Source organism: Eurypyga helias, unplaced genomic scaffold (assembly GCF_000690775.1).
Source record: "Eurypyga helias isolate BGI_N326 unplaced genomic scaffold, ASM69077v1 scaffold11871, whole genome shotgun sequence".
Classification (NCBI taxonomy): Eukaryota; Metazoa; Chordata; class Aves; order Eurypygiformes; family Eurypygidae; genus Eurypyga; species Eurypyga helias.
The window spans coordinates 17,589-40,229 of NW_010232818.1; the positions used below are offsets into that span (position 1 = coordinate 17,589).

General features: G+C 38.5%; 1 protein-coding gene across 1 annotated transcript in view; it reads left to right on the forward strand.

The window, feature by feature from the left end:
- SIPA1L1 (signal-induced proliferation-associated 1 like 1) overlaps positions 1-22,641 on the forward strand; it is a gene marked incomplete at its 3' end in the record, with an annotated part of 46,785 nt that overhangs the window by 15,801 nt on the left and 8,343 nt on the right. The window contains exons 5-10 of the mRNA XM_010161522.1: positions 1,395-1,498; positions 2,895-3,052; positions 6,346-6,922; positions 7,986-8,260; positions 11,601-11,879; positions 20,967-21,116. Coding sequence (XP_010159824.1) covers positions 1,395-1,498; positions 2,895-3,052; positions 6,346-6,922; positions 7,986-8,260; positions 11,601-11,879; positions 20,967-21,116 — 1,543 coding nt within the window. The remainder of the gene's footprint in view (positions 1-1,394; positions 1,499-2,894; positions 3,053-6,345; positions 6,923-7,985; positions 8,261-11,600; positions 11,880-20,966; positions 21,117-22,641) is intronic.

Consider the following 22,641-nt stretch of genomic DNA (forward strand, 5'->3'; position numbering starts at 1 on the left):
ATTTTATGGATGATGTTGCGTTTTTTCATTTACAGCAAAGCTACCTCTATTTTATTATTCAGAATTTGACAGAAAACTAGAACTTCTTGTCAGACCTTATACCCAAAATCTAGGTAAATAAACTGTGTATTTATGGTATTGTAAATGCTTCACAAATCTCAGAGCTATTATCTCCTTAGTAACATGCTCTCTCTGCTAAAAAAAAATGGCAGGGTGTAGTATTTAACAGCTTTTTAAAATACATTGCTATAAATAGCAGGGATTATATAATATAATAGCATATTTATATAACTTCAAATAACCAGGATGGTTTTTTTCCATTTATAAATCTACTTATTTTTAAAATTCTGTTTGAAAATGAGCTTTTTGCAATGTGGACATCAGTTACATATAATAGAATATATTCACTATTTCAGTTTAAAATGTGTTACTACTTAATGGAACTCTTTTGAGGTCTTTTTTCTTTTGAGAAAGAAAACATAAAAACATAAGTTCCCAATTTGTCTGTAATCAGGTGTTGTCTTCAATCAACACTTTGTAAACTGTAATAATATCCCCTCTTATTTTTTTTTCTTTCTAAACTTCATAATCCTAGTTTTTATCATTTTCTCTCCACATGGAAGTCTCACCATCCACGTATAATTATTTTTGTGGCCTGTTTCTGGATCCCTTCTCTTTCTTCTATAACTTTTAAAATAGGGTGGCCAGAACCCATAACAGGTGAGACTACCTTTGATTAATATGCCAGCATCATAATGTCATTGTTGTGGGCTTTTTCCATCATCATCTGTAAGCATGCTAGCATCCTGTTTGGGTTTCTGATTGCTTCTTACCCATAAAGCACCTGTTGTAGTGAAGGTTTTATCCCACTTCATTACAGTTAATTTAGAGTCCTGATATTTATGTTTAAAAAACCCCATTCTGTTCTTTCATATGTTGTGGGTTATATGTCCATTGATATTTATTTATGCATGATATCATGGTATCCGCCGTATCTGTCTACCCTCCTTTTCTGAAGTCCTTTTCTCATTCCTTACAGTTCAGTTTCATTCCATTTAGCCTGAGAGATTGGGTAGCGTCTAATTTTATTTCAGACTTTGTTATTACTTTTTGTGCTTAAATAGGTTTTGTTCAGGGTTTTCTGGTATAAATTCCCTATTCCTAACAAGTTCTTCATTGGAAAAAGTATGCAAAATTAAATGTGCCAACTATGTGTCATTTACTTTGGCAGGTGAATAAATTCTGGGTAAGTTTTTAATTGCTGACATTTCAACTGGGATCAAGGATGAGTAGGAATTCTTGTCTTGCCTGATGATTTTCTTTGATAATAATGAAGCCTTAGTTTAAAACTTTTTTTAAATAATGCTTTTCTTTTTTTTTTTCTTTAACTGAAGCTGATTCAACAGGTACTCACTCTCTATACACAACATACAAGGACTATGAAATCATGTTCCACGTTTCTACCATGTTGCCATACACTCCAAACAACAAGCAACAGGTAAGATGGAACATGCCTGTTTAGAATTAATTTTTCCTCCATGTCTAAAGTAGCTGAACTATTAAATATTTATGACAACTTTCATTTGTTACTAGCAAAGAAAACAGTTAAAGAATCAAAAGTATCGAAAATTAAACTGGCCATCTCTGTGTCAGGAGTATAAGCAAAGCAGATCATTGTAGGTACATCATAGGTAGATTTTTTTTTTTTTCACCATAGGACTGTGTTCTATTTAATCATGCATTACTTACTGAAACTTTGATGTGCTACTGACACTGTGGCATAATATTTACATCTGTGTTGTATAAATAAGGGTTCATATGTTATGTCAAAAGAACAGTAGTGTGCTTGACATGATTTTCAGCCTTCTGCAGCTAAGTCCATTGCCCTTTAAGGATTGCATTCAGCAAACTGTGATATGCATAGAGTCAGAGGTGACAAGTGGGTGGTCTGGCACAAAACACAAGAAGACATGAGGCAAAATAATTTTTTTTATTTTATTTTAAACTTTTTTATTAGACTGAAGAGCTGTGTAAGCTGACCTGCTTTGTTACTCTGAAATACAGTCTTGTTAAATACTAAGCTGTCCTGTGTATGATGTGTATGCATTTTACTCCAAAAGCGATGTTACTGTGTGTTTCTGCAAATAAAACAGAAATTTCCTTTAGCAATGAAAGGTAACACAGAGGTTGTTTTAGTTTGCCTTTGTACACTAAATATCATACTACGTTGTAGTTCACCTTCCTCATCTACTGTAGTCTTGGATTTACTGGAAGACGCCTATCAGATAATTATTACAGCATGGCTTAAGGAAAATTCAACTATTTTCAACTTGAAACAAAACATACTTCTGGCTTGTACAAATGTCTGAAGTGGCAAGTGTTTTCCAGCTTCCATGTATCACTGATTACCCTGATGCTAGCAAATCTTCGTTGTTTTTCTGCTTTGTTTAGCCTAAAGTTTTCCCTAACAAGATTTTCTTGTATGTTACATGTAGAAAATATGAAAATCATAGAAGGATTTGGGTTGGAAGGGACCTTAAAGACCATCTAGTTCCAACCGCCCTGCCATGGGCAGGGACACCTTCCACTAGACCAGGTTGCTCAAAGCCTCATCCAGCCTGGCCTTGAACACTTCCAGGGATGGGGCATCCACAACAGCTCTGGGCAACCTGTCCCAGTGCTTCACCACCTTCTCTGTGAAGAACTTCTTGATTAAATAAATAACTAATGTTCTGGTACTTGTCATAAATCCCCAATGGTTTCAGATTTCAGCTTGATGTATCATTTGAAAATAAAATTAAATTAAATAATAGTAATTTATACTAATGAGGAATAAATAATTGAAATTTGTAAAGAGACTGTGTTTTAACCTATGCATCTTTTTTTGTTTAAAGCTTCTGAGAAAACGACATATTGGAAATGATATTGTGACAATAGTTTTCCAGGAGCCTGGAGCACAACCATTCAGCCCAAAGAATATTCGATCCCACTTCCAGCACGTCTTTGTCATTGTACGAGTGCATGGTCCCTGTACTGACAGCGTTTGTTACAGGTAGCTCTCGCTGGTTTCGCTGAAAACATGTCATTTGATTACAACGGGAAGTGCCATTCCTCTTTCAAATTCTCAGTAGGGAAATACAATGAAAGGAAAGAGTCAAGGAGATTTTTGGGTGATGTGAGTATAGAATGCTTTTTAAAAAGTAGATGAACACACAGGAGTGTATGTTTCCTTTAGGAAACACACCTAGTGAGGAAATTAATGCTGTCAGTATGCGTGTGCACACACATAAATGTATAATCAAGCATTTGGGAATTATTTCAAAATTCCATTTGCACTTCCTTTTTATTCTTTTCATTAAGAGTATTCTAGAAGAGTATTTCTATTTTGATTCTTACAAATTCGCTTCTTGTGTGGATTATTTAGGCATCTGAGCTTATGTTCTGGTTTTGAAATTAAGACAGCGAAAGAGTAGGACTAACCTTTCAGAAAGAGGCTACGCTCTCTGAAATACTTTGTCTGAAATATCTTTGTTTCTTATCTCATTTCAGTCCAACAAAGAAATTCCAGAGCATTATTTTAGTGTGACCTTGAAATCAATATGCTTAAAATAGAAAATGGTAATTGATAGTAACATAAAGAATCGCAAGGCGACTCCTAATTAGCATACATTTTTAACCAAATTTGAAAGTACGTGGAAATCATCTTTCTGAGCTGCAATTCTGCTTATGATCCTGAAACCTTTTACCTTTGTTATGCCCTGAACTCTTAACGTATTTTTCTTTCTAAATGTTGAATGATCTCAGCATACATTTCTAAAGCCACTTTATTCAAAATATGAAATGTCAGAGTAATGGAATTAGAGTAGCTATCTTGAAATGAGGTAGCCTTAGAATTAACTTGTCTTCATTAAAATACAAATGTTCACTTAAGTCCTTTATGCAGTGAAGTGCATGTTTAGAGGAAGAGCTAAGACTGAAGTGTCTTAAGACGGTGTGTTCATGTTTTTCAAGTAGATATAGTAAGGTTTAAAGGTTTTTCCCTCCCCGTAAAGTTTTTGATAAAGCTCACAGTGCTTCTGGAACTGATGCTGAGCTTTGCACATGGAGTAAACTCTCCTGGAGGAGGCATGTTCATGTTGATACTCATTTTAAGGCACCTTATCAACAAATTCCACTGTCTTTTAATTTGTGTGGACATAGCTTGTTCTTAAACTTTTAGACATATGTTTCAGCTGTTACTGTGTACAGAAACTGATTCTGTACTAAAGGGAAAGTAAGAAATACATCCACAAGGGCTACAGATGCATTTTACATTTGAATTGGAATTTATAAGCACAGAGAAATATCTGCTTTTGGTTATTATTTTAAATAATATGTCTACATATTTTCAATTTCTTCCTTTTAAAAGGCATGGGAAAGATTTTTATACTTTTTACACTGTAGTAAATGTAAATATCTTGAGGTTCTATTTCTGGCCGTCAGACTTCTGAATCACTTTCATTTTTCAAGTGTTCACACCTACAATGCTGGAACCTTACTGGTTACAATTAGTGTATAAAATTTGAGAACTTAAGCTTTAGCAATGCTACAGATATAAAATTTAAAGGGAGGGGGAGAAGGTAGGAAAAATTATGAGAGTGTCAGTGTTTGTTCTGACAGAGGAGACTGCTAGAATATTATATGCTCTGTGTACTGTCTTTAAGATTAAAATCCTTTCTTTTTTTTGTCCTCTCAATGCAAACACTTGATTTAAATTTATAGAATTCCATTATGAAAAGCTTTTCTAGGAAACTTTTCAAAGTAAGTTTGATGTCTTTTCACTGAATTATTTGGAATGGTTTCATAGATTCATAATACTAGACAAAACAGGAAGCCATACAGCATAAAAATGTACTGGAATTTACATTAAAAACTACATAAAAGGAATAAAATCAAGTCAGTGACTCTCCATCCAAACTAAGATAAACAATATTTCAAAAGTCTGGCTTCTTTGTCAGCATTGTTCACTTTTTTAAACTTCTCTAGCATGTGTTAAAGATTAATTTCTTATCCCTGTGATTTATGACATTAAAAACCTAATCAAACAAAAAGTCCTTGGTAGTTTTTCATTACATCCAGTAATTGTGCTTAACACTTAGGCTTTTAGCTCTTAATAACAGACCCTTTAGGACCACTAAAGGTGATCAAGAGTCAGATGGTTGCATCCTGAGTATCTCTGGTTGCATACTTTTAGATCTATTTGGCATATATTTGAAGGAAATACGACAGTCAGTGACATCTTTCAATATCAGTTGCTAGAAAATATAATAAAAACCCAAACAAATAGGGAAAAACCCCAAAACACCATTTTTGGCCAAAATTAGTTAATGCTTTTTTAGATCTAGTTATAGAGATGCAGTAATTCAGATTTGAACTGTTGGAGCATTTCTTGTTACAAACCTGTTGAAGTACAGGTTGTCTGTCTCCTAGGACAGACTGCCAAGTGAGTGATACTGGACTGGAATGGCAAATCTTCAGTGATGCCAAATAATTCTCATCCACTCTGTGACAAAAGACAGTTGACCAGGGCGAGTAGCAAAGCTTCTTGGCGTTGCCTAAGGCAATCTTACTTTCAGTCCATCACTTGTACAGAAAGTAAAAAGAAGAGTTGAAAAGGGAAGCATCTATTTCTCATATATGTCTCAACTTCTAAGAAATTTCTTATTTCTAGTCTTTTTTGGAGTCTGCTTCTATGACTGCACTACCTGATATTGCATGCTAGTTTTTGATCCACAAATTTAAACCCTAATCAGTAGTGTGATGTATATATATGCGTTTAGTCACCAGATGATTCTCACAGTGAGGCTGACCTTGTGAGATGACTTGATTGCCTTTATCTTTTTAATCTGTCCATTTTATTGATATTTCTAGTATTGATCATACGCTTTGCATTGCGGAGATGAGCATTTCAGCTTTAGGGAGCTGAAGTATAAGCTAGCCTTTTTATTAGTGTGTGTTAGAATTTTTCTGTTTGTAGGAAAAACAAAATTCAGAACTACCGTACATAGGTGAATACTTTTATCAAAAAGCATGATTTTGCACTTGAAGCTCTCTTTAAGCTGTGGTGCTGAGGATGACTCAAAAATACCTAGATGCAAAAATAAGTAGCGTTCTTTTTATACAGGAAAGAGGACATAATCTCCACACTGCTAAGATTAAAATACAAGTATAGGTATATTGCTGAGAAAAGGAGAGAAAAATTGAGGGGTTAAGGAAAAAAATGAAATTATTTTTCTGTCTTCAAAAATTCTGAAGTTGCATACAGTGAAACACTCTGCATCTTCCTTTTTCTTTTATTTCTTTTAGTGTTGCTGTGACAAGATCTAGAGATGTACCATCCTTTGGGCCACCTATTCCAAAAGGTGTCACATTTCCAAAATCAAACGTTTTCAGGGACTTCTTACTAGCCAAAGTCATTAATGCAGAGAACGCTGCTCACAAATCAGAAAAGTTTCGTGCGATGGCCACCAGGACCCGTCAAGAGTACCTGAAAGACTTGGCAGAGAAGAATGTCACCAACACACCTATTGACCCTTCTGGCAAGTTCCCCTTCATCTCACTTGCTTCAAAAAAGAAAGAAAAGTCCAAGCCTTATCCAGGAGCAGAAATCTATAGTTCTGGTGCTATTGTGTGGAGCGTCCATGCAAAAGACTACAGCAAGGGTATGGAAATAGACTGTCTCCTAGGCATCTCTAACGAGTTTGTAGTCCTCATTGAGCAGGACACAAAAAGCGTGGTATTCAATTGCTCCTGCCGAGATGTGATAGGGTGGACTTCAACGGACACAAATATCAAAATATTCTATGAGAGAGGTGAATGTGTTTCTTTGGAGAGCTTCATCAGCAACATTGATGATATCAAAGAGATCGTCAAAAGGCTGGAGGTTAGAATGTGTTCTCTTGTTTGGTTCCCCTTTTATGCTTTCTGCTCTCATCCCGCTGCCAAGTATGGTTTCAGTAGTTCTTAGTATCCCTAAAACTGTTCTAGTTGTTTATCATGATATCTATAAGGATTGTCCTGCTTTTATTTCTCAAAATCCAGCATCACTTTCCTATTTATCAGATATCAGCCAACCTCGGTTGATCATGTATGTATGAAAAAAAAAAAAAAAGCTGGGCCTTCAGATGCATAAATTGCTAACACACAGTAAATACAGAAGTGTCCCCTTACTCCTCATTTTCCTTCCCTTTCTCTGTTTATAGGCTTGTTCTGTCTTGTTTCAAACAAAGCTGTAATATCTTTGAGACTGACTTATGTTGCCAGCAGGGTGCAGTCCCAATACCTACTGCAACCCTCGGATATTCTCTGAATGTGTGTGATAACATGATTCACTGCATTTTTATTTTATCTCTCTATAAAACATGTGTCCATGTGCATTTTTATCCAATTCAGTTATGAAAGAATGTGTTATGTCTCACTGCCTTTCCTGCAATTTCACAACTGTAGTTGTATAATGATCAGGAAAAAGGGAAAAGCAGGCCCTCTTAAATTGCTCTTGGTGTTCATGCTCCTGGTACATAGCGTTGGCATAGACCCCGGTTTACTGTGCTTAGTAGCTGCCTGCCTCCACGTTCTGACTGAATGTAATCTTGCAGTTCATGGAAAGAGCTAAAAATGTAGAATTGTTATTCAGTTACTGAAGCATAAAAGATAAAGTAGAGATGCTTTTGTAACAGCATGAGTTTTACTGCTGTGTGCTGCCACATACCTCCTAGAATTCCTGTGGTTTCGCTAAGAATGTAAAGACAGAGTTTGGGTAACCAGACTCTACTGAAAATACTAGTTTGAGTGACAGGACCTGTTTCAACTGATTATGTACCCAGGACACTGATATTTATTCCATAACCGTGCCCCACCATTGTCTTGGGAGTTGGTTGCTTGTACAGAAATGGAGCCCTTAGAAGGTCTCCCCGCGCGTTAAACGCTGTCTTCGTTCCAATTCACAGCTTGTGACTAAGGGCTGTGAAACGGTGGAGATGACTCTGCGTAGGAATGGTCTGGGCCAGCTTGGTTTCCACGTGAACTACGAAGGCATTGTGGCAGATGTGGAGCCCTACGGCTACGCCTGGCAGGCAGGACTGCGACAAGGCAGCCGGCTGGTGGAAATCTGTAAGGTGGCTGTAGCCACCCTGAGCCACGAGCAAATGATTGATCTGCTGAGAACATCGGTAACAGTGAAGGTCGTCATCGTCCCTCCGTATGAGGACTGCACGCCACGCAGGTATTGTGTAACGGCTACGTTTGGTCTGAAATCACATCTTGATTTGTGGGGCCGGCGGGAAAGAAAACACCACGTGGCATAGTTATAGCATCTAGTCTTGTAGGGTGGAGGAGGTCAGGAATAAATGTCCATACTTGAACTTGAGGGCCCACAAAATACTCACTGAATCCCACAGTTTAATAAAATGTGTGAAAAACCTCACATATCCTTTAAATTCCATGGAATTTAACACGGAAATCAGACAAGGTCTGGTTGACTGTTGTGTGTTTATGACGCATCAAAATTAATTGTACAGTTCACACAGAATCAGAATTTCCCTCCCTGCTTCCCCATTTCTTGGTAGATTGCAATGTCTGTGGCTGTAACTCTTGAAAGCTATGAACAGACTTACATTCTTCTACTTTCCCAAATAAGTAAGGCTGTAAATGATGAGATTATATCAAAGATACGGAACTGGACAGAGAAATTGCTGAAAACTAATTCTTTACTCAGTAGTAGATCTTGCTGCACCTCTCTCACTGTTAAGCCTGAGGCTTGTGTCAACTGTATTATTGCTTTTATAGCTTGAAAATGTTGCTTGATCAGAAATAAGCACTAATACGTGGGGGTTTTTCGTAAATTGGACGTTAAGTCCCTCCATTTTTTTCTGAACTCGCACTAAAGCTTTTTAAATTTTTACTGCTCCCATCGGAACTCTGCAGTGGTCTGTAGCATTCTGCCACGTCACTGAATCTGATTCCCCTATTCCTGACATCGTGTATTAATGTCTTGCAAATACCATATGATTAAATTGGTATGATCTTAAATAGACTGAATTTGCCTGCAGACTAGCACAAGGTTTAGGCTAGATTTGCCAAAAAGCATCAAGTCCAGTTACCAAAGTTCAGTGTGTTCCTTGCAGATACAGACAGAGAGAGCATTTTGCACTGCTGTTTTCTAGTCAGGCAGTAACTTTGTAGGGGTAGATGCTCAGTTTTCGTGTGCTTAAGGTTGGGGCTGAACTGAAGTGCATATTTATTACATTGCTCAGAGACAAAATTTCGTATCAAAGACCATGTACTTGCATAAAAGAATATGTCTGGTTTTACTGTGAACCATATTAACTCCTTTTGTATGTGGTAGGGAAACAGGAGCAGAGAGAAAAGGTGTTTTATTTGTCCTTTAGTTGTCAGTGGAAAATTGAATACGTGTCAGGGATTAAAATGAGCAATGGCACAAGGTCACCTATGAGGTATTTGGAAAGCTTTTGTATAGTATTTAGCAGCCCGAGCAAATGGAAGTTCAGCTGCAATCATAGCAAAAGGATTAGAGCAGAAAAATCTATGTGGAAAGCACACATCCTATTATTCCTGAACTGAATTAAGTACAGCCAAAAGCATGCTTAGCTTTAGTGTAACCAAACTCATAGCAGGAGAGAAATTACTGAACTTTTTGAAATACTGTACTCAGCATCAGTGAGTTTTGTTGTCTTGTCATGAGCAAAGGTTCATGGTGGGTTATTACCAAATTACAAAATGTCATCAAGGAACTCTCGATACTGCTTGCTGCATCTAAAATTGTTAAGGTTTAGAAACTGTATCTTGAATTTGTAGCTGTCCTACATACGCTACTAGAGACTTAAATTTCTGCACAAAGCAATTTCTACTTTGGCAGTATGTTTTCCAAAATTGGAGACCTTCCACTGTGTCCTCTGGAGTCCCTTTAGTATTTCTACTACATTAACTTCTACAGACCATAACTAAAACGAAGATCAGTTCTGCTTTGTATGGTAGACTCCTGAGAAACAGTCCCTAGCCTAATAAATTGATTGGCATGAAGTTGTAGGAAGAGCAGGGTTGCAGTTAGATAAGACGACTTGCCAGCTGGCATGTGTGCAAGGTCAGTAGCAGATACGAAACTATATCCAAATACCCTGATTCACAGTCTAATGCCCTACAAAGAGGCAGCCCGTGTAATGGTTATATCTCTGCTAAAAGATGGTTATGAGTCAAATGGCAGTGTTTTAATGTAGTGGATTGACTGCTGACCTTGAAGTTAAGGACACAGCAGCAAGAGGAAATTGTTCATTCTTGCTTCTTAAACTGTAACTATGCACAAAAAAAGAGAAACCCAAATTACTGAAGTATGTAATTATTAAGGAAAGAATAGCAGAGACGTAAACTATGAAGAGAAAATTAAAAACAAGAATATCAAGGTTTTCGTTTGTGAGTGGACTTTGAAGACAAATCTCCTGATCATCCCTATCTGCCATGCAGTGGCTCACATCAGAGTGACCTGAAGTACACAAGCGTGTCCTTTCAGGTGAAGCTGAGCTACATGTGTTTCGGAAGCACACCTAGTGCCTTCCAACTGCTAATTCAGTTCGCAGGTCGAGACGAGAGGGTAGGCCAAAGTAAAACCACAAAATGTGTATATTGTGGGCAGCAAGACCTCAGCACTGGCTGTTTCACTTTGTTTGCTCCTCTTAGACTGCACAACTTGCTCATGTCAGCATAGCTAGATAACAGTTTATGGTTTGCATCTTATCTGAGAAGAAATACTGATCTTTCGCAGCACTAATGTTGGAATCACTTAAGAGAAGAGCTAGAAGTAGAAAATTTTGCACTGGTTGTTTATTTTTTTTCTACCCATTAAGTAATGATGTGTGTAGATAAACAAAGTAATCAAAAATTTAAAAATTCACTTAGTAGTATATACATTTGACAAGAGACATACCAAAAGTATCCTCACCAAAACTGGAGGTCACATCTGCTTTCCAAACTTGCCAGTTGAAACGTATACAGAAGTTTGCCGTGCATCTCATGTGGACTGCATTAGCTTATGTCCTGTTTTACCCCAGATGTTAGGCTGTCCTGATCCTGTACATGCTCAGGAAGCAAAGGGCATATTTTGAGACTGGCATATACATTTTTTTTTTTAGCACGTATTTTATTTTCATAATGTGAAAATTTATCAACTGAGGTACTCCAAAGCCAAAGATGTTTGAAAATGGAGTGTAATGCATTATTTAATGGGAATCTTGTCTTTTCCTGGGTGTCTGTGCCTCAGAAAGATTTATCTTGGAAAAACCCAAACATTTCCGGTCTTACTTGTCTGGGTGCAGGTAAGTTCTAAAACCCATGACTTTTTTTAAATTAGGGAGGGAAGATACCCTTCTAACAGACTTTTTAAGCTTTTAGGACCCAGTAATCAGATGAAGAGTATCACAGTTTGTTAAATATATGCTTCTAAAAGTAAAACATTACATTTACTGTTTCATACAGATTCCGTCTTCAGATATCTATCCTTGTAGGATATTTTTATTTTTTTACAGCAGCATGTTAAATTTCTTCATTTCCAGGAGTTCTTCAGAAAACTACCGTATGCCAGTGATGGAATACAAAGTGAATGAAGGAATGTCGTACGAATTCAAATTTCCCTTCAGAAATAACAACAAATGGCAGCGAAATGCAGGCAAAGGACAGGGACCTCATATGGCTCAGGTACCATCCCAAATGCAAAGTCCAGTACCATCGAGGATTGGCTCTGGGAAAGGAGAAGGGAAAATGCCACCTCCAGAACGAGCAGCCAACATCCCCCGAAGCATCTCTAGTGATGGGCGCCCGTTGGAGAGCCGTAGGTACGTGTCTTCTTCACAAATAGCTTTTCATTGTTGCTCAGAATCAGAATCTCACCTGGAAAAAAGCATGACGGATTTATCTAAGTCTCAGAAGACCACTTTTAATGTTGGTTTTAATTAGTCAAAAGGCAACATGAATACAAGCGAAACATTAGCCAAAAGACAATACCCTTCCTGGCACGATTAACCGCAAAATGAAGTGTTAGGCTATGATTCCCTGTGTTAGATGGTATTCTGAAACTGCTGTTTTGTTACTTACTTCTTAAGTGAGTTACACTCAGAGTTTTAGATCCGAGTATTCCTGAACTTCTGCATTTTGAAGTAGTAAATCAAAATTTGAGCTTGTTTATAGGCTTGGCAAAATTGCCTCAAGGCCTCAAGGCAGAGAGAGATGCTATTCATCGAACAGGGTGTTTAGCAAGAGAATTCTGACCAGCACAGAAAGCAAATTTTTCTGGGGAGTTTTCAAACTTTCTAGGCTAGAGAAGATATTAGTTTACATTTGCATTTCTCCAGGGTGGTTTAGGGTGTCTTTTGTTGGTTTGGGTTTTTTAAACAAGAAAACGATTATTTATTAAGATAAAGGTATCAGGCACATCCTGTCACAGTATATTCATTCGTTCATGGAAAAAGATGTATTTGATAGTATTCAAATGAACTGTCATTGTTTTCATTATCCATACAAATCTGTCACTGTCTCTGCATTTACAAAGAGATCTGTTGAGGGAAACAAGATTGTAGCTTTTTATTTTGGACAATTCCTTTAAAAAAAAAAAAGCCGTAGACAAATTCTGATCATGCTCCATTGCTGGAAAAAATATGAAGCAGTGGAAATCAGATGCATATTGTGGAAAACGTAGAGAACTCTAATGAATTGGATTAAAGGGTTTTTTACATCCTGAAAAATTGGGGATTAAAAAAAAATATTCAAAGATGGTACAGCCAAGACAAAGAAATTCAAACTACCATGTAGGACACATTGTTAAGAAATTATAATAGTTGTTAAGGACTTCATTTTCTTACGTTCATTGTCATTACACGATTGTACTTCTGCACTCAAAACGATCAGAGAGTGCCCCCCTCGTTGTAGCTTTATGCAAGTTCAGTAGGTGGATACTGAAAGCTCCCAGCAGTGTGAGTTGCAAAAGAAAATTTGCAGCACTGAAAGCATTGTCACAGCCTGATAAGATGGCCTGCAACCCTTTTCACAGGCAAACATAAAAACTAAAGATTTGGACCACTGTAAAAATAGCGTGGCCACACATGTTACGGTTGAAGGCGAGCAGATGCTGAATTTGAAGGAATAGGGGTTGGGGCGTTGGGGTTTTTTGTTCTCTCCAGTGGTGTAGAATCTCACTCTGTAATTATGGAAGGAACGCTAATGCCTGGGCAAAGTTTATGGCAGTGGCAGAAGAATCAGATTCAGTTGAGTCTTTCTCGGGTGCTTCCACCTCTTCATGGTATTAACCAAAGAGTTTTGTCTCGGGTGTCGTTGGCTGTTCCACAACTCTGGCCAAGGGGAGTGAGCCTTTGGCTTCACCAAGAGACGGACTGTTATTAACTTTGTTTTTCTTGTGCATAAATTCCTCTGTGGGCAACGTCGCACATCTAAAGCATCCAAGATTTATCCAGTCACTGGATGCTTTTAGACGGGGGTTATGGCCTGATAAATGTTTGCAGAGAGCAAATTACATTTCCATATACTCAGGATTTGTTTTCGAAAAGTCAAACTGACTTTCCATTTCCTTCATTTTCAAGGCTTGTAGCTGGGGTTTTACTCCTCTAGACATTCTTTTAAGATATTATTATTATTCAAAAATGGTTCCAGTGGATCTTTTAATCCTTAAAAGTATATTATCAAAGTAGTTTTTAAGTTTGGCTGGGAATTTTTTTCAGTGTCTGAAAAATGTCTTATCTTTCTGGTCTGCTAAATGTGTTAGTCTTGGCTCGACCAAGTTTAAATGTAACAGCAGCTGCATAAGGTTTCCAGTTAAAGTGGAGAAAAATACCTTTTTGTCATTTTAAAGGACTTCTGGAGGGGGAAAAAAAAAAAGGCAGTAAGCTCACTCTAAAACTTGTCTTTTCTCTGCATGATAGAAGGAAAGCTTTGCTTTTGGGGAAGATCAGATACTTCTTATTGTACAAAATCTCTAAAATCAGCAAAGATGAGATTGCCATAGCCCTCTTAAGTACTGTCTCATTTATTTTTTCACTGTTAACTTTCATACTTTCCCTAGCATAAAGGTCCCCTACGAGGAGGTGCTAGAACCTATGCATGTTTCTGGTGCAGGTAGCAGCGATGCTGCTCTGCTGGGCTTTGCCCCCTACGATTTGTGCTTTGCCCAGCTGGAGGAATGGAGGACCAAGGATAACCTGGTAATACGGGTACTGAGATCTGTGCTGGTGGTGCCTGGGGTCTGAAAAGGCCTCTCTAATTAACATAATTATAAATGCAACCCAACTGTATACAAGATGGCTACTTCAGCATGTCTCTCTCTGCAGTATTTATGTTCTACAAAGCAATTTTAAGATTTTAGAAAAAAAGCACCCATCATCCTGGCTCATTAGTAAAGTACCACAGAAATCCTAGATTTCCTTATTCTACTGTTAGAGCTTCACTTTGAAGAGAAGGTGCTGCCTAGTTGTCTGTGGGGCTGGAAACCTACCTGTGAAGATCAGCATCAGCAAGTAATTTCATTACTAAGTGCTAGCTGTAACCTCAGTTTTAATCTTCGGTTGTAGCTAGATAGCTATAGTGTTATCGCTTGTGTTCCTGCAGTGGCGAGTCACAGTTAGGACTCGCTGATGTTTGACTGACCTTAAGACTTAGTGTTTTGAGAGCCAAGGTGCTGTTTATCCCTCCCTGCTCCTGGCTTTTGACTGAATGGTCTTTGTTTACGGAGCCGGGTGTAGTGACACTGATGGCAGATCTCATTTTGCCACTAAGAAACAGAAATCTATAGTTTGTCGTCTGTGTTTTAAGGGATGTGGCATCTGAGAAACCCACAGTAAATTGATCCATGTGGCTCTTTGAGGGCTGAATCTGAAATGTTTTTTGGAACTAGCATTGGTAGCAGTCACCCAGGACTGTAGCAGGTCAGTACAATCGTTAGCCAATTCGTTAGGAATTCAAAGAATAAAATACAGGCATTATAGTATCTCTGACATATCAGACCTGACATGATACATGTTTTAGTGGTAACCTATCAGCAGGAAGTCCATGACTTATATTAAGTATTTAGGAAAAAAAAATATTTGAGGGATTAAATTTAAATGAAAAGAGCTTTAATAGACAAGTGTTTCTCCCAGTACAAAGTGCTCTCAGAGGACAGGGAATACAGGTGTAACTCTTTGAATTACCTGCTGGTGATATTTGACTGATGGTCACTTTATAGAGCTACAGTCTCTGTGGGTATTGAGTGGAATAATTTTTGCCTCTTGGTATTTTCACTTTAGTCCATTTAACTGTGTTAAAAATAAATAAAAGCTGTATCACGGACCTTGAGAACAGAAGGATTTCACTTCATCTACATGAAAACATCTTGCCTCCCTGTGGACACTGCTGTTACAGGTGGGAGAATGGCTTGCTTGACACACCCTGGTTCTGGGGAGGCAGGCATGCCCAGTCCTGTGCCTAGCCAGAAGAGTATTTAAATTCACCTGTGTTGGATTGTCTTCATGTATCCAACTCACTAGCTTACGTTTTTAAATTCCCCCAGTTCCTCATAGTATCCTGGCTCCTTGAATGTATTCATGATTGATGTGCATATTTGTAAGCAGGAAAAATAACCCAGAACTTAAGGCTCTTAAAATACATCTCTAATGTTACTGCAACATTAAGACTGAAAAATCTAATAATAGAAATGCACTAAGTTCCAAGTTATGGCTTCTTTTACAACATTAATTGGTCCACATCGGACACTATATAGCCTATAACCCAGAATAAACATCAGAGTGATGCATTAAGGAAAACAACAATAAACTACGTATATGTGAAGCGTACCAGAGCTAATGTTATTGGAGAAGGTGTAATTTTAGAGCTTGATACTTTTTTCCCTCCTCATTTTCCGATTTTGTTTCCTACACTTGGTTTCCAGATTTTATTAAGAAGAAAATGTGCAGGGATAGGAGACAAGACAGTGTTCGATGATAATCTCTTCTTAATTCACTTATGGTAAACTGGAACCGGTCTTGACTGAAACTTGATTCAACAAATACTTGACAAGTGTGAAAACCAGGGAGCAAAGGATGCAGTTCTGTGCGGTATGGGATGAAAGCTCAAAACTCCACTAGAAAATTTCTAAGTGCAGTCAGTATTTATAACCAAATGGAAAAATGAATTACGGCATGGCTGCAGTCAAGCACTGGCTGTAAAATTCCATAATATGGAAGTATTAGAACAATATTCTTTGAGACTGGTTTTGAGTCTTACTGAGGACTTTGGAGCACAATCCTGCCCTAAAACGTCACACTTCTTTGAACAACGCTTGTGTGTAGTCAGGGACAGTAACTGTGCCTGTAGTGGTTTACAGGTTAATTCCTGCAGCTAAATTCTAGTTTCAACTGTTCCCATATTTTATAAAAACCCTAATCTGCTGCTGTTTAGCTTGGATCAGCGACGTATTCCTAATATAAACAAGCAGGTGCCTGTGCTCATCTTGCCACCTGGCAGTGAGCATTGTAGCGAGTGCGTTGCTTACCCCACAGGGTTTGAGGATATGTTATTTTAAAGTTTTCGTAACATTGTTCAAATTAAAACATGTACTGACATGAGATTATGCGTTTCCTGTTGGCACCAATACCTAGAGCCGGATGTCGCAGTGGAAAATCAAAGGTTTGTTGGTACGGCTGGCTGTATGGCCAAACTCTTGCATGCCAGAAACATCCGAGAAGAGCCATACTCTGTCACATCAAGAGTTGGTCACTCTTGTTTGACAGGAGGGACCAGGGAAAAGCATAAGAATGCTTACAAGTGTAAAGGAGTACTCCTTATTGGATCCCACAGTCTCCTGGAGCTGGATGCACCTGTATTGCTGTGTTTAAAAGCTGTGGGGGATATCTCTTCATCCAGGTCCCTGCTCCTTGGTCTCTGGATAGTTCCAAGTCTCCTATGTGGGGGATAATGAATAATAATTTTGCTTGCTTCATTCAATATAATTAATGTTTGGGTGGGTTGAAGCAGGTATGATAAAGTTCTCTATAATCCATGGAGCCATGTAGCCTATTCAGCGTTCCTTCATACAGAAGCCGTTCTGTACCTCTGGTGGTCCCACTGCCTGCCTCTGTTACTTTTCTTGTTCCAATATGTGTTTTCTGAAACGAGATGATCAAATTCAAGAAGGTAGGCAGCATGGTGTCAGAAGTTACAGTATGACAGCATTACAGTATGACAGAAGTTACAGTATGAACAGCATTTTCTGTTCCATTTGCTATATCCCCTTCCCAAAAATTGCTTGGTCGTTTTTCCTTTTTGAATGGTTTGGTTTCCGTTTTAACACGAGAGCGTTGAGTCAGTGTTTTTAGGGAACTGTCACATCTTGCAGTATTATTAGGATTGCAAAAATCAAACACGTGGAAGGTAAACATGCCAGAATTTAGATCTGCTGTGCAGTTTTGTTCAGAATTCTTGTGTAACCATATTTTCTGACACTTCCTCTGATCAAATTATGAGATTTTCTTTTAACAGAGGACATCTGCCTCATTCAGTTCACACAGTGGATGCAGCTCATTAAAAAAGAGCTATTTAATGTTTTATTTTCCTCTTCATTACTCCATCCCTTATTTACTGGATGGCATTCAAATCCTGCTGTAAAGATGCAATTATTAATTCTCCTCTTAAGCTTTACAGTGGCGCCCATTACTATACTTCCTGAATGCTTCACGGCTACTAATTAAACTTAATTTTCCAAACTCTTGTTTGAGAAGAGATGTCTTTGGCCCTCTTTGGATCAGGAATGAAGGAAGAGAGAGAAATTATGTTCTAATCATTCGCTGTGTCTGATTTTGGGCATCTCATATTTGAAAGTCTGCCCAGCATTGTTAATGTTTTATATATTCAAATTAGAGCTTCAGGTGCTTTGGTAAGTTTTTAGCTCAGAAGTAAATCAGGCCTTGGAATCAAACAAGGCCTTTGAGAAACTTGCAGCTAGTGACAACAAATGAAAAATTTTCTTTAACAAATATGCCAGTGGTCATACTGGAGTGCGGCAGCCAGTGCAAGACAAGAATTCAGTTTGCAAAGTCAGCACTGAAATGCCTTGACTGTAAGACCATCCGTTCTCCTCCGCTAGCCTATGCTTCCTTCACTTCCGAGCTGTGCAGCTCTTGCCAGGAGAAGCTGAAGCACGGATACGTGTGTGGGGCAGAGGTCCTGAGGGAGAAGGCACCTGCGTGATGGTGCCTTCTGTCTAACTAAAGACTGCCTTAAGCCATAGGCACAAAACATTGTAGACTGATATTTTTCTTACAAAGTGTGTATTACGTACCGACACATAGTGAAGACGTGGAGAAAATTACACCTAATGACATGGAAGTAAAGAGCAAGATGGATGCTTTCAACGTCTGTGTTGTCATACAAAACAAACTTACACTCATCCTACTCACTGCCTTCACAAAAGATGATTTTCTTCCCATGCTTGGCAGGACTCAACCGGTCCTTTCAGGATGAACTAGATCTGTTAGAACTTAATCATGCATGGTATAATCCCAGGTCTGTTGAATGCAATGTGATTGTATATGTTGAATGCAATGGGTGCTTGGCCTATTTTTGAATTCAAATATAGGACTCATGCACTTAACCATTTTGGAATTTCTTAAAGCTGTCTTTTGAAATAGATAATAGCTTGTTTTAGTTTGGTTTTTGATTATAAATAAAAGACAAGCACTGAATGTCTTAACTATAGGGGCATACTGCTAACACAGTACTCCTTTGTCTGGGGAAGTGCCTGTCATCAATAGATTACAGAGCAGCTCAAAAAGTCAATTTGAACTAATTTACTCTAACGTTCTTTGTGTTATTTAGGTGTTTCACATAAAATGAAATGTCTTTCACTATTGTTTTTTTAGTGCTATTGTGACCTGTACCAACAAAGTGTATTGCTGTTTTAAATAGGACGTCCTACCTGACTGGCTGTGCGTTGCTGTTGTTCAGACCACATTCATTTTTGTTTGCCCTTGAGGCCTTTCATCTTTGCAAATGAGTTACAACTCTATGACATAGTTCTGAAATCTTGCTGTTCCTTCTGACCAGTGCTGTCACTTTCGGTAAGGCATAGGAAGTAAAGAAAAAGCATAGCTGAATCTGAAGTGAAAATGTAAGCATTTTCCACCAGGAAATCATCTTGCAGAAATTATTCAAGAAGTAATTGGTTTCCTTGACATAAATTCTAATAAGGTATTGGGAAAAAAGGTCACACTTTTAAACTGTGTATTGCTCTGCAAGCATAACTGAGTTTAAATGTGTGTGCCTATATAGGTGGGCGAATGCTACTGAAAGCACGTATTTTTGTTGGTGGAACTATTTTTTTTTTCTGAGTGCTGCTGGGAAAATTAACTGCTTGGTTCACAGCTCCCCAAGTTTCCAGCTCTTGAACTGTGTTCTTTGCAGTCAAATATTTCAGAATTGTAGCTCAGTAAATATGAGAAGTTGAATTCAACTCAGTAGGCTATAAGGGAATTACTGGATTTGGTGTGGTATTTGTGATGGTCAGGCGTTGGATCAGTCTTGTCTGGGAAAGAGAGTTACTATTAGTCATACTCTCATCTGAATTATGAAATTCCAGATGATCGTGATGTTTAGTCTAGTTATACTGCTCCTTCTGTTTTAAGATTTTGTTAGTTTACTGCTAAATACTGAGGGGGACAAATGCACATTTGAGATGCATATACGCACACTCTTCAGATATATACACATACAAAAGTAACATTAATCAGTGCAATGCTTTTTTCATTTTCAGAAGAGTTTTTGAACTTTGAAAGTTCATGCAGTATTGTGGTGAGAGCTGATTGAAATCTGCCACTCCTTTACAGAAAGAGATTAAGTGGCTGGGTTAGGATCTTGTTAATCCCCAGACCCACGTTTTCTACCGAGGCAACTAATTGTGTGTGTTTTTGAAATGTCGCACAAGTTAAATAGCAATTTAACTTTTATAGTATTTTTTCCTAGTTAAAATGAGTAGAGGTTTGCGTTTACAGTAGGATTTTGACGTTCATGGATGGTGCAATTCCAACTCCACTTAAATCGCTACAGAAGTTGAGTGGCTTCAGTCACCACCAAGTAGAACAAAAAACTAGCTAGCAGCAGTGAACTTGGTTGGGGTTTGGGAAAGAAAATGCACAGGGCAGTAAATTATCTCTGCAAGCCTTCAAATACAGAACAGGATATACGAGTTGAGCAGTGTAAGCCTTTCTGCCCACGTGCATGTGTTGCAATTCCAGCCCGTTTATTTGCTGTACGTTTATTCGGACAGGACAAGGCTTCATATGACACAGGTCTGTGTTTTCAAACAGTTCTCATGTTGAGATAGCTTTTTATTAGAGTGTGAAGTTTTTAGGGGGGATTTTAAGGTGGTCATAAATAACATCAGATTTTTGTAGTCCTTGTGATTTAATGTGGGCAAGCTTTGTGGCATGGAGATAAGCTTGATAGTCTTGGAAGACTCAGCTCACTGCAGTTAGTTTAAATTCCAGGCAAGAGTTTGTTTTGAGAATAGGAAATACTTCGTTCTGTTCGGTGTTTGGGTGAGGAACCTCATGCTTCATTGTTCTTTACAAGTAATCTGTGAAAACAAATCAGGCCTTTAGAAACTGGGTTGCTTTCCTAGGGTGTGCCGGGATTTTCCTCCCACGCTTGCCTCTCTTCATTTACTCCCAGGCATCCAGATTTTTACAGATGATTTTTCATGGTTTCCAATAGGTTATTAAGGGGGAAATGTCTGATCCTTCAACTGACTTCCTTTCTGCTGTCTGTGTGACGCCACGTGACGGCTTTGCCGATGTGACAAATTGTATGATGATGTCTGTCGTACCTTGCCGTATGGTGTTGCTGGTCATTATTGCTAACTTGACTGGTTCGTTTGCTCTGCGCAGGTTGTCTCCCGGTTCCGATGTCTACGTCACGGTTTCATCCATCGCCTTAGCGAGGTCGCAACAGTGCCGTAACTCTCCAAGCAACTTATCATCCTCAAGTGAGACTGGCTCTGGTGGGGGCACATACAGACAAAAATCTATGCCAGAAGGGTAGGCACCAGACTTTTTTCATATTCTTTTTAGGCAAGTTTTTTTTTATTCTCTGTTCCATTTGTTGTAAAGTATATTAAACTAAAGGAGTGCTTATATGGTGTCCTGTCAGCTGTTGTTTACATGTATTAAAACATGATTGTTTTCAAATATCACCGTCATGCTTCTTGAAAATGTCAGTTTGAAAAATCCCTTGCTTCCACCTTTTCCCTTTGTGACCTAAGTGCGCTCTCTCTGATCCTAGTGTAGAGCTGCTCAGGTTACTATGCAAAAGGACCTTTACATATTTTTAAAAATCTTTGTTAGAGGTGCTGGTTTCATGCTACAAATTGCTTCATTTCACAGGTTTAGATTCTAAAATTAGTAATAGATTTGGGGCTGCAGTCTGTGCTGATAGTTGAAGCAAAGTAGTGTTGAGCACAACTAAGACTTCAGATGTGTAGGCACAAAAGTGCTAAGTAATCCACAGCTAGCATCTTTTTCACATATTCACAGTCATCCTGTTTTAAGGTGCTCTCTTCCAACTTTCCAGAAGTCTTCAAACTCTCTGAAGTGTTCCAGTGTCAACATAAGGGGCAACTTACAGAGGGAGAAATGAAATATGTATCATTTTCAGAGAGCACTGAAAGGAGAGCTAAATCAAGCGTCTCCCAAGTCAGGGAAAAAATAATTGGCAGCAGGAGAGCTATCTACCAGGTTCCAAATTACTTCCGATAGAGAAGATGAAGAGGCAAAAGTGCTGATAGTTCACACTGCAAAGCTTCCCTCTGAAGTCTTCTTGAGTACGTTGCAGGTCGTTGTGTGTAATTCATTGTGGTTTGAGTCTTTTATAAAGTACAAGTATCTTTTTCTCTATTTGGAAAAATACATTATTAGTAAGATTAAATACCACTGTCAGGAACTGCTTAGCACAAGGCAGTGTCTTTTGCCTGTTTAGGTGCCTGTATGGGGACACTGCTCTCTGTCAATCCAGAGAATGCTGTTCTGAGCATGTGCTTGATAAGTGCCATTTCTTGCACCAGAACATTGAAGATTTGCCTTCCCTGTCCTTCTTGCAGCTTGAGGTTTTCTGAAGTGGCCATCTCTCCTCTGCTGCGCACCTTCCTGAAGGCTTTGACTCTTGAGAATATCAGGCCTGTTGAGGTCATCATTTAAGCTTGTGCTTAAAGTCCTACTCACATTAGGAGATTTGCTCTAAACCCATTAAACTTGGCTGTAAGGAAACTAAACAGAACTGTGTCCAGAGCCTTGCAGCTGGAAAAAGCTCTTAACGTCTTCATGCGCTGCGTACTCCCCGGCTCGTTCATGCTGGCAACCCTTATGAGTTGCCTTGAGTTCTGAAGAGCAGCTTGTGCTCCCAATATCTTGTCTGCTCTTTTGCAACGATGTCATTTGCTCTATAAAAAAGGTATTGCTGCCATATGTCCTTAAACCATCACAACCGTGACTGCTTGAGTGGGAAGGGGGTTTTCAGATGCGCTGGGGTTTTTGTTTTCAATTGACCTCGGAGCCCGCCGTCACCCAT